The sequence below is a fragment of the Conger conger genome, chromosome 19 (genome assembly GCF_963514075.1).
Source record: "Conger conger chromosome 19, fConCon1.1, whole genome shotgun sequence".
Lineage (NCBI taxonomy): Eukaryota > Metazoa > Chordata > Actinopteri > Anguilliformes > Congridae > Conger > Conger conger.
The window spans coordinates 8,050,828-8,063,327 of record NC_083778.1 but is presented as its reverse complement, the minus strand read 5'-3'; the positions used below and the strand labels follow the sequence as shown (position 1 = coordinate 8,063,327).

Here is a 12,500-nt window from a genome sequence, read left to right as displayed (position 1 = left end):
CTAGTCTGTTAAACAGGTCAATTCAGAATTGCAGGACACCAAAACCCAGAGAATGTGGGATCTGTGAGAAGAAGGCTCACAAAAACATTTCATTCATGATTAAAGATTCCACACAATATGCCTTTTCAAGAATCAATGCCTTTAATGCCCTCAACAGTTAAGCATTTGGCAAGTCAATATTTGGTCCCCATCCAGAAAACCATAGCAAACCACAATTTCCATGTTCCCCTTTCCAGAGGTTCACTGCAAAATCATTGCCCAAAAAGTAGGGGAAATATTTGACAGGAATAAATGCCAAGTCAGAATTTCAAGAAAGCCATATTGATCTTTCAACGGTGGAACAAGAATGCCAATAAAACCGTAAGCCGTCAGTTCCACAGTCTTGGCTGTTCTGGTGTTAAGAGGAGGGATTAGTACCTTTAGAAGAGCACTTGTTGCTCCATAGGTAGTCGAAGGTGATACCCAGGTCTTTGGCATAGTCGTCCCCATACCACACCAGCAGCTCCTGCCCTGGGTGAATGGGGTTAAAGCAGCGATACAGAATAGACCCTCTGTACTGGAAAGCCACAAGATTCTGCTCCTCCTCGTTTCGAGCACAGTTAACATATCTGAGTCAAAGGGAACACGGGGAAGTAAGAAAGAGCCCAACAAAATAATTAATATAACATCATATTATAAGGTAGAAATGCAGTCAGTGGTTTCTGTAAGCACTACTACCAACCTCATCCAGTTGGAGTGGGTTTCTCTCTTGGCATCAATGTATTCAACACAGCGCTTGCTCCTGGAGATCTAACACAGCATCGTTAGCCAGGCTTAATTTCTACACCGTTAACCTGTTACGTCTGTGCCACAAATACTCATACAGCTCTATATTACCTTAAATCTCTGCACAATGACCCTGTTATAACATTTCCACACTATGAAAACCCACACTGCTCTCGACACTGAACTCTCCACTGCACTATCACTCAACGACAAGGTCCTTCTCACCATCCAGGAGTAGCCACTCTCCATGGCTACGTCTTCCTCAGTCAGCTCTCCCTCGTAGGGTCCATAGTGCACTCCCCTGGGCACTGTCTGTCCCTTGGCGAACACCCCCAGGCCTGCTCCAGGGATGCTGGAGACTCTGACCTCCAGACCGGGGGGCAGGGTAAGCCGGGCCCTGTCGGGGGCCCCTGCGGGCGCTGGAGAGTCCGAAATGAACGAAGGGGGGCCGTGGACCAGGCATTCATCAGTGAAGAAGGACTGGCACTCGTCACAATCTAAGAGACGGGAGAGTTTATCCATAGCTGGACCTCAATCACAAAGGAACCGAGAGAAATAGAAACGGCCTTTGTTTCCGCATGGCTCACAGAGATAATCTTCATCTCTGGGCTCCTCTTCCTCAGTGTAGCACACTTTCTGTGTGCTGCGGAGCTTTTCACCACGGACGTAGACGTTTGCCTGCTCCTTCTGCGATTTCAAACGCTCTTTCTTCGATCGTCCTGAAAGTCACAGAGCAACGCAACTGTGGCCGAAATACAACAGACGAACACGCTAAATATTAAATGTTATTTTGTGCGTTGAGTCTTGAGCCACTCCGAGTGGGATGTGCTGGAGCAATATTGGGAACTGATGAACCTTGGACAAATGATTGTTGTACTGATGCGTCAATCTGTACATTTCAATTTATTGATAGTAGAACTGGCATGTAATAGGTCACGCGATGCATGAGAGGCCCTTCACAAGACTAAAATAGTGTCGCTACCACAATTTGGTGCCACGTCCATGCAAGTGTGTCACTGCCCGTCCCACGAGTCTTGGGTACCCGATGTCATATCACATTATTTATCGGCTATTGCCGGACAAAGTTTCAGTTTTTTTGTCAGTTTGAAGTCTCAAATATGTGTGGTTTTCTTTGCTTTTGTTCTTCATTTAGAAAAAGTGAGAAGAATACTGGATGAAGAACATGAACAGGGACCCATGTGTAAGGGCCTGTAGACCTGCATATACCAGTATTTGGTTGTTTGGAGCTCTGTTTGGATGGCTCCCTCTGCTTCACAACGGAGGAACCAGGAAACCTATCGTCACCATCATTGCTGAGGCTGGTAGCATTCTTCACTTCCTGAGAGAACAGAAATATTTGAATGCACAGAAAGATAAATTAATGTTCTTACAGTGTTCTTCAGTGGTTAATCAAAGGCAGCTGCGATCAAGTGCCCTCAAATCAAATCACAAAACATGCCTGGACAGCTGTATTTTAATGCTAAAATGTGTTTCAAAATAGCATTTTGCATATTATAGTAAGTGATTGCAATGATGTCTGAGTCTAAAAAGAAATCAAAGGATGTGCTGATTTGTTTATTTTTTACTTGAAAGCCGAGGCAATCAGGGCTCTATTAACCTGACTAACCCTGACTCTCCCCCCCACCAACCCAACTGAAATGGATCATTCCATGTTTCACAGCACACGCCTGCCGTGCACACGCTGAAGCAGGCAGGCTGTGGTCGAGGCAACGGCCCAGTGTGTGCCCACCCACAACAAGACTCCCAGCCGGTGTGTGCTACGAACGACACCGCGACGTGCTAAAGTGGAAAATGGACAACCGTCACAGCTGGTTTCCCCGTCACTAGAAATAATAGCCTCGGGTTCAGCCGATGTCCTCAATGACACGAGCACCAGTGGAGTGTGAGCGCGTGGGCCGCTGACTTCACCTGTGTGCTGCAGGACGCTGGAGGTTCTGCCTGCGTTTGAGCCAGCGAGGCTGCCTGTGTCCTGGCCTGCCCTGCTGCACTGCTCCCTGAAGCACCAGTCTGACTGGCACTCCGGATTTTGGAACTGAAGCTCCGGGACACTGGAGATGTACAGTGTATTTGTAGCATTGTACATGTACAATATGCCTATAGAGTAGTGATCGAGTACACATGTGGCATTGTGAATGTACAGTATGCCTATAGAATAGTAGTGATGTAGTACACATGTGGCATTGTGAATGTACAATATGCCTATTGAGTCAGGTTCTGTAGTTATGTTACCCTCTGTGCACACTGTAGTCCGTTTCCTGGTTTTTCCTTTCATTCTAGTTAGTTATGTGTATTTAAACCTCTTTGTTTCTGTCTTTTGTCGCCAGATTGTTGTGTCGTGATCACACTCTCCAGCTTTTATTTCGGATTGATTTCTGTTACGACCTGTTCTGTCTTAGACTTCTGCCTCTTGCTTTAGCCTTTATTCCTCTTGCTGTTTTGTTTTGACCTGTAGTTTCATAGTTTCGTGTTTGTAACCACTCAAATACCCCTGAGAAATTGCTGTTAATGAAGATGTCTGCTGTGCTGTGTCTAGTGTCAGGTATTTGCTTCTGAGCTTAATGATCACTTTGTGTGTGTGTACCAGGCTTTCTCTCCAGACGAGGGTTCCATTCCTCATCTTCAGAGTCGCTTGGCTCTGCAGCCCTTGCCAGCATGGCTCTCCGAGATCGGGGCCCCCTCATGAAAGCTGGAGTAGGGGAGTTCAGCCCTAAGACCAAGAAGAAAGGTCAGTAACTAACGTTCAGAAATTCAGACCTAGGTACTATCTATTTTCTAGGCACAAGGAATAAACTGCAAGCCTTTGCAACTACAACAAAACACACTTCATAATTTATGTAATAAAACATTTTATTTTACGAATATTGAAAAACATTTTTCAACTGAGTAGAGGGCAGAATGAAGTGTTTTGGTACTTGTCAGGAAGTACAACCTTGCACTGAGAGCATCTTACCAAGGGCTAACATAACTTCATGGTTCCTCTTGATGCTTCTGAATCGCACTTTCTCACATTTCTGCAAATTGGTCCACTCAGTCTTGGAGAAGTAAACTTTGAGCTCCTCTAATTTATCCTGGAACAGGACCAGAGAGAAGAGGAGCTATAGATTTAGATTTAACATGCAGTAAAAGATCACCAATTATTTGCTTTCCCTGGAATACAAGTTTGGTTGCTTTAGCCATAGCACACAGGGCTCTGCAATGCTCCCATTTTGGAGCATTTGCTTCTTAAAAGTGATGTGTGCGTACAGGATCAATAATTTTGAAACACATTTCTTCATAGAGATGTATTAGTGTGTGCGCATACATGTTTCAACTTAGGAACACATGTGAGTATAGAGCCCTGACAATGAGAATCTCAACTTGCCAAATAACATTACCAACTAATGCATCTACGATGCAATAGCACCATCTACAGGTCTTGGGCTTCAACTGTACTTGTCAAATATTTTTCGTTGTCACGTTTGTAGCCAAGGACATTTCTGCATGGATCCCCGAACTGCGATTCCAAATAAGTTCAGTTTCGCATCTTGAGTGTTGGCTAGATTCGACCACAAGTGGTAAGAATTATTGGGATATAGCCAAAATCAATAAAACCTTGTAAGTTACCTACATAAGCTTGTTAAAGAATGTAAATAGAATATAATTCACAATAATGGATATATACTTTGCTTGTGTTAAAATGCGAATGTAATCTTCACATCTAGCCAGCAAACGATATGTGCTAAACAAACAGTTATGGAGGCGGCTCAACTTCAAGCTACTAAGTTACGGGAAAGCACCAAGATATCGCTAACGGCTGCCTCCCACCTCAACGCCTGCCACCTTGACTGATCGCTTAAGTGAGCGTTACGTTCTTACCTCATCTTCCGAATCCATCTCTGGCACCTTTCTGGCTGTGGTTTAAAATATGTTAAGTGTTAGCCGGGTAACATCAACATTTGGAAAACGACAATAACCAAAAATCCTGCCTAGGTCTGCTGACTTTTGCTGAGTAAAACATAAACGTTAGCTCGGTAACAATATTCGTATTTGTCTAAATGTCAGACTAAATAGGTAGCTAGCTAAGTTAGCTACTAATAATGTAGGGACTGATAGTTAACCATAACCATATAACGTTTGCTAGTTACTGACGTGAATGGTGTTCGCTAGCTATAATAGGTTTATTAATGTTAGAATTTCAGATCAGCGAATTAGCTAGCCTGACGTTAGTTGGCTACTCGCTAGCCAAAACGTGAGGAGTTTATTCGTTTATTTTGACATTTAATTTGGCTAACATTTTTCACGATCGTTCACTGGGGAAGCGGACAAGTTATGTTTAATTAAAATATTTTCAATTAATTAAAAAAACTTACAGATTTCTAGTGCTGTCGAGTCGTAACAAGAAATCGGATCGAAGTGAACAACAGCTGAAAAGGCAAACGATCCTCTAACCGCTCCTCTAACCGCTCCTCTCTTTTTTTTCTTTTTTGCCCGCCAAAATGGAAATCTTGCTGATGTCACCACAGGAGATCAGTGTACGCTAATGAGATGGGGCTCTGACAGGTAAACCGTGCAACACATTTGTTATCTGTAGGAGGCCGAAACAAAATATCAGAAATCTGATGTGGCCGACTAAACACACCCTCAATCACCCTATTTACAGTTTTGGATTACAAGTCAAAAGGCTATACAGGGTCTCACAGCGGCAACACCAATCCCCGTCAAAAGCAATTTGAACGGCACCCTGGAGCAGGTCACAGAGACGTTTTACCAGGGTGGAGTCTTAATGTGACAACTGGGCTGCCTTTTTTTAAAAAAAATTTTATTATTATTTATTTATTTATTTATTTATTTATATATTTTTTGCTGGTCCGGTTTCTCTCCAGATCCACTCTTTCTTCCTCCCTACCTAACTAGCCAATATTCACATTTCACTGCCAAAGCTACTACGTAGACCGAATGACATCATTACGGAATCATATTATATTTTAAAAATTATATTATGATACTAATTAATTTCAGAATCTTGAGGTCATTTTTCGAACTCAAAACAGATAATCAAAATTCATGTTTTCCCGAAACTCTAAACACTCTTTCAATTGCTTGGATTTGGCTAAATAATTTGGAAAAATAATTTGTTCACTGAATTGACACATTACATTTGAAAATGGTGTTTTCGTTCATTACAACGCATCTAAGTACCAATGTATCCAACTACTCAAAATGATTCATAACTAACATTACATCTAAAGCATAGTTTTATAGAAACAGATTACTTTAACAGCAGTTTATGTTTAGATCATGAAAGTTTTAGGATAAATAAATCGCTCAATCAAGCTTTTTCCAAAACTGGCGACAGCAACTTTTATTTTACAGTGAAATTAGGGGTAAAAAATAAAGTATCCTTTCCAGAACAACTGTGGCATCACGTTTTTGAGTTGGTTATTGCATATTGTATGATAAATCGCTGGGCATTCATTGGTATTATTTGAACAGGAGGTGATGATGCCTGCAATTGGTGTAAATTTCACCCTCATGAATATCGTATCGTATATCGCCATTGTTGTCTAGGAGCAGATTTTTTTCGGTCGTTTGTAAAATATAATTTGATTACATGAGCTTAACGTACTGTACAACAATTTAGTTGGTCCGGAATTAGTAGCAGTATTGATGCATTTGCCCAAAATAATGCTGTCAAGTTGAAATACCTATACTGTTATTGAGTTTTTTCCAATATTTGCGAAGTGTGTTTTACAAATGATGGCAAAGATGACAGCTGTGAGTCTTTCCCTATAATTTCTGATGTTAGAGAAGAGAACACATGCAGAACTTTTCAAGATTATTGATATCCTTGGGTCTGCGTGCACGGCCCGATGTGTAAGATGGAGGTTCCAGAGCTTCCTCAAGGTTGCAGCTCATCAGCAGCACGGTGTGGCCCAGCCCCTTCCTGTGAGAGAGTTCTCTCTGCTGCCCTCAGGAAAGTGGTCCCTGAGCGCACACTCCAAAACCTCACGTTTTAACGACAGCCGTCTCCCTTAGGTTATTTGGGTTTCCAGATAAGAAATAAATAGAAGGAAAAAGTCATTTAAATGGTAAATGGTTGGCATTTATATAGCGCCTTTATCCAAAGCTGTACAATCAATGCTTCTTATTCACACATTCATACACACACCCACACAACCACAGCGATCGGCTGCCATCCAAGGCACTAACCAATTTAAGGACGCACCGTTGGACTTTAGCCAGCCTGGTGCACCTTACTTTTTTTTGTTGCAAATTTAGGATTGAAATGCATATAGGTGTATATTGTTTTCTTAAATGCGTGCATTTTATGTGTGACTACATGCGTGTTTGCACGTGTGTACGTGTGTACGTGTGTGCGTGTGTGTGTGTGTGTGTGTGTGTGTGTGTGGGTGGGTGGGTATTTGTGCAATTCCTTGGTTACAATGGAGTGAACAAACATGCACCCCCCCTCTAACATTGGTCCAGGTGGCAGATGTCCCTGCAACTGCAAATGCCAAAACGGCATTACAGCCGGTTACCTCTCTCGCCCTCTCACACATGCACACACTCACACAGACACAAGCACATGAACACATTCATACACACACACTGACGCACACAATCCCACTCCCACTCCCACACCCACACAGTTCCCCCAACTGTTTGTGTCACATACAGTAAAACTCACTCATACAGTCAATCACTGACTAATTTCAGAACCTTGAGGTCATTTTTCAAAACTGTCGACTCAAAACGGATAATCAAAAACTTAACTGTGAACTATCAATGCATCCAACTACTCAAATTCTAACTGTAACATTACTCCTAAAGCAGTTTTGTGGAAACGGATTCATTGTAACAACATTCCGTGTTTAGATCATGAATGTTTGAGGATAAATAAATCAATTGACACCAATTACTTTCGAAGAGGATCTTTTTTATGCAAGATTTCATCACCATCCATTGTCACAGTTTATTTATTTTTTTAAATATATGCCAGTTAAAATGCATGTATACTTCCACTTTTACAGAGTTACTTTGAGAAACAATGAGAACTAGGGGCTGGACAAATTGTTTATTGATTTGCCAGGCGGTTAAGTGAAGAAGTAGGAACTCTGAGTAGAACGAATATGAGCTATGGCTTTAAGTATGTACAACAGGATTAGTTATCATTTTCAGTCGCTTCAAACACGGTTTGATTCATTCATTTGCTTGCATAAGAAACGTTTTATTTCTGTAATTTGCACGGTAACATTGACAAAACAGTATAGGGTAAAACATAACTGCGTGGACTAATAATAATTATAACTAAAATCCTGGATAACCTGTGCCTAGCGTCATTGAACTTGTAGACTGCTGTGGATTTGTTGAAAGCTCGTGGTTATTTAAAATCAGACGGTTTGCTTTTGTCAGTAAAAGTTCATAAGTTTTAATTTAGATGCTTTGAAAGATGATTAATTTGACTTTTAAATTTGTGTGATTGATTGCTAAGCACATTAGAGACAGGTCTTCGTTTGTTTTAAAAAGTTTCCCCAAAAAGGGGTCTGCTGAATTCAGAAAAAAACGCAGCAAACTTGTTTGCTCTTACTAAGAGCAAAGACCATATATTGATAATACCATCAGTTATATCAAATGAAATAAAATGGGGAAAGATTAAACATTTAATTAATTGGTATTAGGGGTTGAGAGAGAAGGTCTGACCGTACCTTCTCTCTCAACCATACTCCCGTATTCTGGCCATGGGACCTAATATAGGCTACGGCTTGCTGTAGCTCCACCCACTGGGTAACCTCACCCACTGGGTAACCTCACCCACTGGGTAACCCCAACTCTGGCACGATTCAATAAACTGAACACATGGTTTTACCACATAAATGAACCAAATAAGCAAACTCAGAACAAACCAACATATTCAACAGTTTGCAGACCACTCGGTGTTTGTCGTTTCCATTAAACCACCCCTGCCTACGTGGTCTTGTCCACTCCACACTGCGTTCTTGCTGCTGGTGCCCACCTGTTTTGGGCTGAGGAGTCTGACTATCTGCACAGCCTGCACGAGTTGCAATCGGGCTAAATTTAGCAGTTTGTCGGGAAACGCAGTCTACCCATGCCATCTGTCTGTCAGGAACCTCACACACCTGCGCACCTTCCCTTAGCAATGGGTGGACGAAGCGATTGAAAATGAAACCTGTTGTTTGTTGTTGAAAGCCTGTGGTTATTTCAAATCATACATTACATTATTGGCATTTGGCAGACGCTCTTATCCAGAGCGACGTAGTTGATTAGACTAAGCAGGAGACAATCCTCCCCTGGAGCAATGCAGGGTTAAGGGCCTTGCTCAAGGGCCCAACAGCTGTGCGGATCTTATTGTGGCTACACCGGGATTAGAACCACTGACCTTGCATCTCCCAGTAATTTACCTTAACCACTACGCTACCCCACACGCTATTTTTTTTATTATATATATTTGAGACAGTAGAAGTTTCAGACGATGTCTTTGTTTCAAAGATAGTGACCCCAGAAAACTATGCGGCGAAATAATAAAAATAATGCAGCCATCTGCCATATACAGGCCATGGGGCCTAATATAGGTTAAGGCTTGCTGTCACCCCACCCACTGGGTAAACCCAACTCTAGCGCTATTCAAGAAACTAAGCACATTTTTGTCAAATAAATTAACCAAATAAGCAAACCCAAAACAAACCAACACATTCAACACTTTTCTCTCATGCAGACCACTGTCCATAAAATTCCCGTGTTTGCAGTTTCCGTTGAAATACCCCGGTCTACGTGGTCTCGTCCGGCCTCGAAACACTCCAATTTCCACACATTCGTACGGCCGCGAGATTTCCCAGGATTTTCAAGCATTTATTTTATACATTTATTTTATACAAGTGTGGTCCACTTCCCACACTGGGCGCAGTGGTACGGCCTCTCTCCTCTGTTCGGTTAGGTCAGGATTAACATGGGCATTGATTAGGGCTAAGGGGTAAGTCCTATTTACGTCCGATTTTTCTAGTCTTAAAACAAAGCTGTTAAACAGGTCCATTCAGAATTGCAGGACACCAAAACCCTGCCCTGGGTGAATGGGGTTAAAGCAGCGATACAAAATGATTAATATAACATCATATTATAAGGTAGAAATGCAGTCAGTGGTTTCTGTAAGCAGTACTACCAACCTCATCCAGTTGGAGTGGGTTTCTCTCTTGGCTCACAGAGATAATCTTCATCTCTGGGCTCCTCTTCCTCAGTGTAGCACACTTTCTGCGTGCCGCGGAGCTTTTCACCACGGACGTAGATGTTTGCCTGCTCCTTCTGCGATTTCAAACGCTCTTTCTTCGATCGTCCTGAAAGTCACAGAGCAACGCAACTGTGGCCGAAATACAACAGACAAACATGCTAAATATCAAATGTTATTTTGTGTGTTGGGTCTTGAGCCACTCCGAGTGGGATGTGCTGGAGCAATATTGGGAACTGATGAACCTTGTGAAATGTGAATATTGGCTAGTTTGTTAGGGAGGAAGAAAGAGTGGATCTGTAGAGAAACCGGACCAGCAGAAAAGGTAGCTCAGTTGTCACATTAAGACTCCACCCTGGTAAAACGTCTCTGTGACCTGCTCCAGGGTGCCCTTCAAATTGCTTTTGACGGGGATTGGTGTTGCCGCTGAGACCCTGTATAGCCTTTTGACTTGTAATCCAAAACTGTAAATAGGGTGATTGAGGGTGTGTTTAGTCGGCCACATCAGATCTCTGATATTTTATGCTTTCAAATTATTTCCTTTCAAAGCATCTACAAAAGATATAATTCTTTATTGGTTTTTCGAATATCATGCCTTACATGCAGAGTTAATACATCCCGTACAATTATGCTGTCAAATAAAATGGCAATATGAACCATTTTTCCAATCCCATAATATATTACAAGTAAATTGCACAGGATTCATGCAATCAGTTACTTAACAATGGTTAATCAGTCAATAATCCTAGGCATTTCTTTTTAATAAACACATTTAGGGCATGAACCAATAAAATTTATGGTCAACATGTGACTGACAAAAGCAAACTCATTTTCACATCACCAGCACAGGTTATCCAGGATTTTTAAAATTATTATTATTACTTGTCCATGCAATGCAAAGCATTGGAGAGAAAGCCTGGTACACAAACAGCTGCAATATACCACACACACACAAATGAGAAATGTTGGGTTGTAAAATAGCAACTACACACAGCAGACATCTTCATTAACTGTGATTCAGTGGCTAGAAACATGAAACTACGTGTCAAAACAAAAAAGAAATAAGATAGATACTTTATTCATCCCGAGGGAAATTGTAGTATAAAAAATAAAAGCTGGAGAGTGAGATCAGGACACATAATCTGGCGACAAAAGACACAAAGAGGTTTAAATACAAGCAACTAACTAGAATCCAAACTAGAGACAGGTGGGGGAAATGACAGTAGACAGGAGACAGATGAAACGAATTAATGAAAAGAACAACCAGGAAATTGACTACAGTGTGCACAGGGTAACAATACATGGAAACTTAGACAAAGCTAGACATATTGTACATTCACAATGCCACATGGGTACTACATCACTACTCTAAAGGCATACTGTACATTCACAATGCCGCATGTGTACTATATCACTACTCTATATGCATATTGTACATTCACAATGCTAGATGTGTACTACATCACTACTCTATAGGCATACTGTACATTCACAATGCCACGTGTACTACATCACTACTCTATGCATATTGTACATTCACAATGCCGCATGTGTACTACATCACTACTCTATAGGCATAGTGTTCATTCACAATGCTACGTGTACTACATCACTACTCTATAGGCATAGTGTTCATTCACAATGCTACATGTGTACTACATCACTACTCTATAGGCATACTGTACATTCACAATGCCACATGTGTACTACATCACTACTCTATAGGCATACTGTGCATTCACAATGCCACATGTGTACTACATCACAACTCTATATGCATATTGTACATTCACAATGCTACTTCATTTCACCTGCCCAGCCAACCGCCAACCCCTACAGACACTGTGCAGATAGTCAGACTCCTCAGCCCAAAACAGGTGGACACCAGCAGCAAGAACGCACACGCCTGCAGCTCGTGTGGGAAGAGTTTCAGTGTGGAGGGAAACCTTAAACGGCAATAGCGAACTCACACTGGGGAGTAATGTAATGTAAAGATAGCTACGAAGTCACTCTAAAAAATATTTTGGTGAAAATCCATTTTCACCGTCATTAAGCACCATGACCTTCACTTTAACTTCCATCAAACAAACGACATTGTTTTAGAATGCGGGAAAGGGCCTACCGACATTTCGTAAGCAACGAATATTCCCTTCATAAGTTTTGTCGGGAATCAACAAATGCAAACATTCACTGTTTGTAAAAATACTCATTTCACATCGGTTAAAACTTCGTTATTACAACTCTGTATAGTTTCACTCACCACCGTTCCACCATGCGTACGCTACCTGGTTCTCCTGGGAAATCGCGCGGCCATACCACCGCGTGAAAATAGTGGCGTTTCGCGGGCTGCCAGTGGACGAGACCACGTAGACAGGGGTGGTTTAATGGAAACGACAAACACCGAGTGGTCTGCAAAGTGTTTAATATGTTGGTTTGTTTTGAGTTTGCTTATTTGGTTAATTTATGTGGTAAAATCATGTGTTGTTCAGTTTATTGA

The 12,500-nt window shown here is 41.7% G+C and overlaps 1 protein-coding gene and 1 long non-coding RNA gene across 3 annotated transcripts in view; both read right to left on the bottom strand.

Moving 5' to 3' along the window:
• The window catches only part of LOC133119313 (histone-lysine N-methyltransferase PRDM9-like), a 14,191-nt gene extending 12,374 nt beyond the window's left edge, over nucleotides 1-1,817 (bottom strand). Inside the window, 4 exon segments of the mRNA XM_061229847.1 lie at nucleotides 418-580; nucleotides 991-1,262; nucleotides 1,353-1,484; nucleotides 1,808-1,817. Coding sequence (XP_061085831.1) covers nucleotides 418-580; nucleotides 991-1,262; nucleotides 1,353-1,484; nucleotides 1,808-1,817 — 577 coding nt within the window.
• Nucleotides 1,818-2,687: 870 nt separating this feature from the next.
• On the bottom strand, nucleotides 2,688-12,384 carry LOC133119023 (uncharacterized). 2 transcript variants are annotated; one of them, XR_009706476.1, is made up of 5 exons: nucleotides 12,264-12,384; nucleotides 9,945-10,112; nucleotides 4,642-4,676; nucleotides 3,737-3,854; nucleotides 2,688-3,493 (listed from the first exon to the last, which is right to left on the bottom strand). It is a non-coding gene; the product is annotated as an uncharacterized LOC133119023 (long non-coding RNA). The 2 variants fall into 2 exon arrangements; XR_009706477.1 differs by lacking the exon at nucleotides 4,642-4,676.
• Nucleotides 12,385-12,500: the final 116 nt, after the last annotated feature.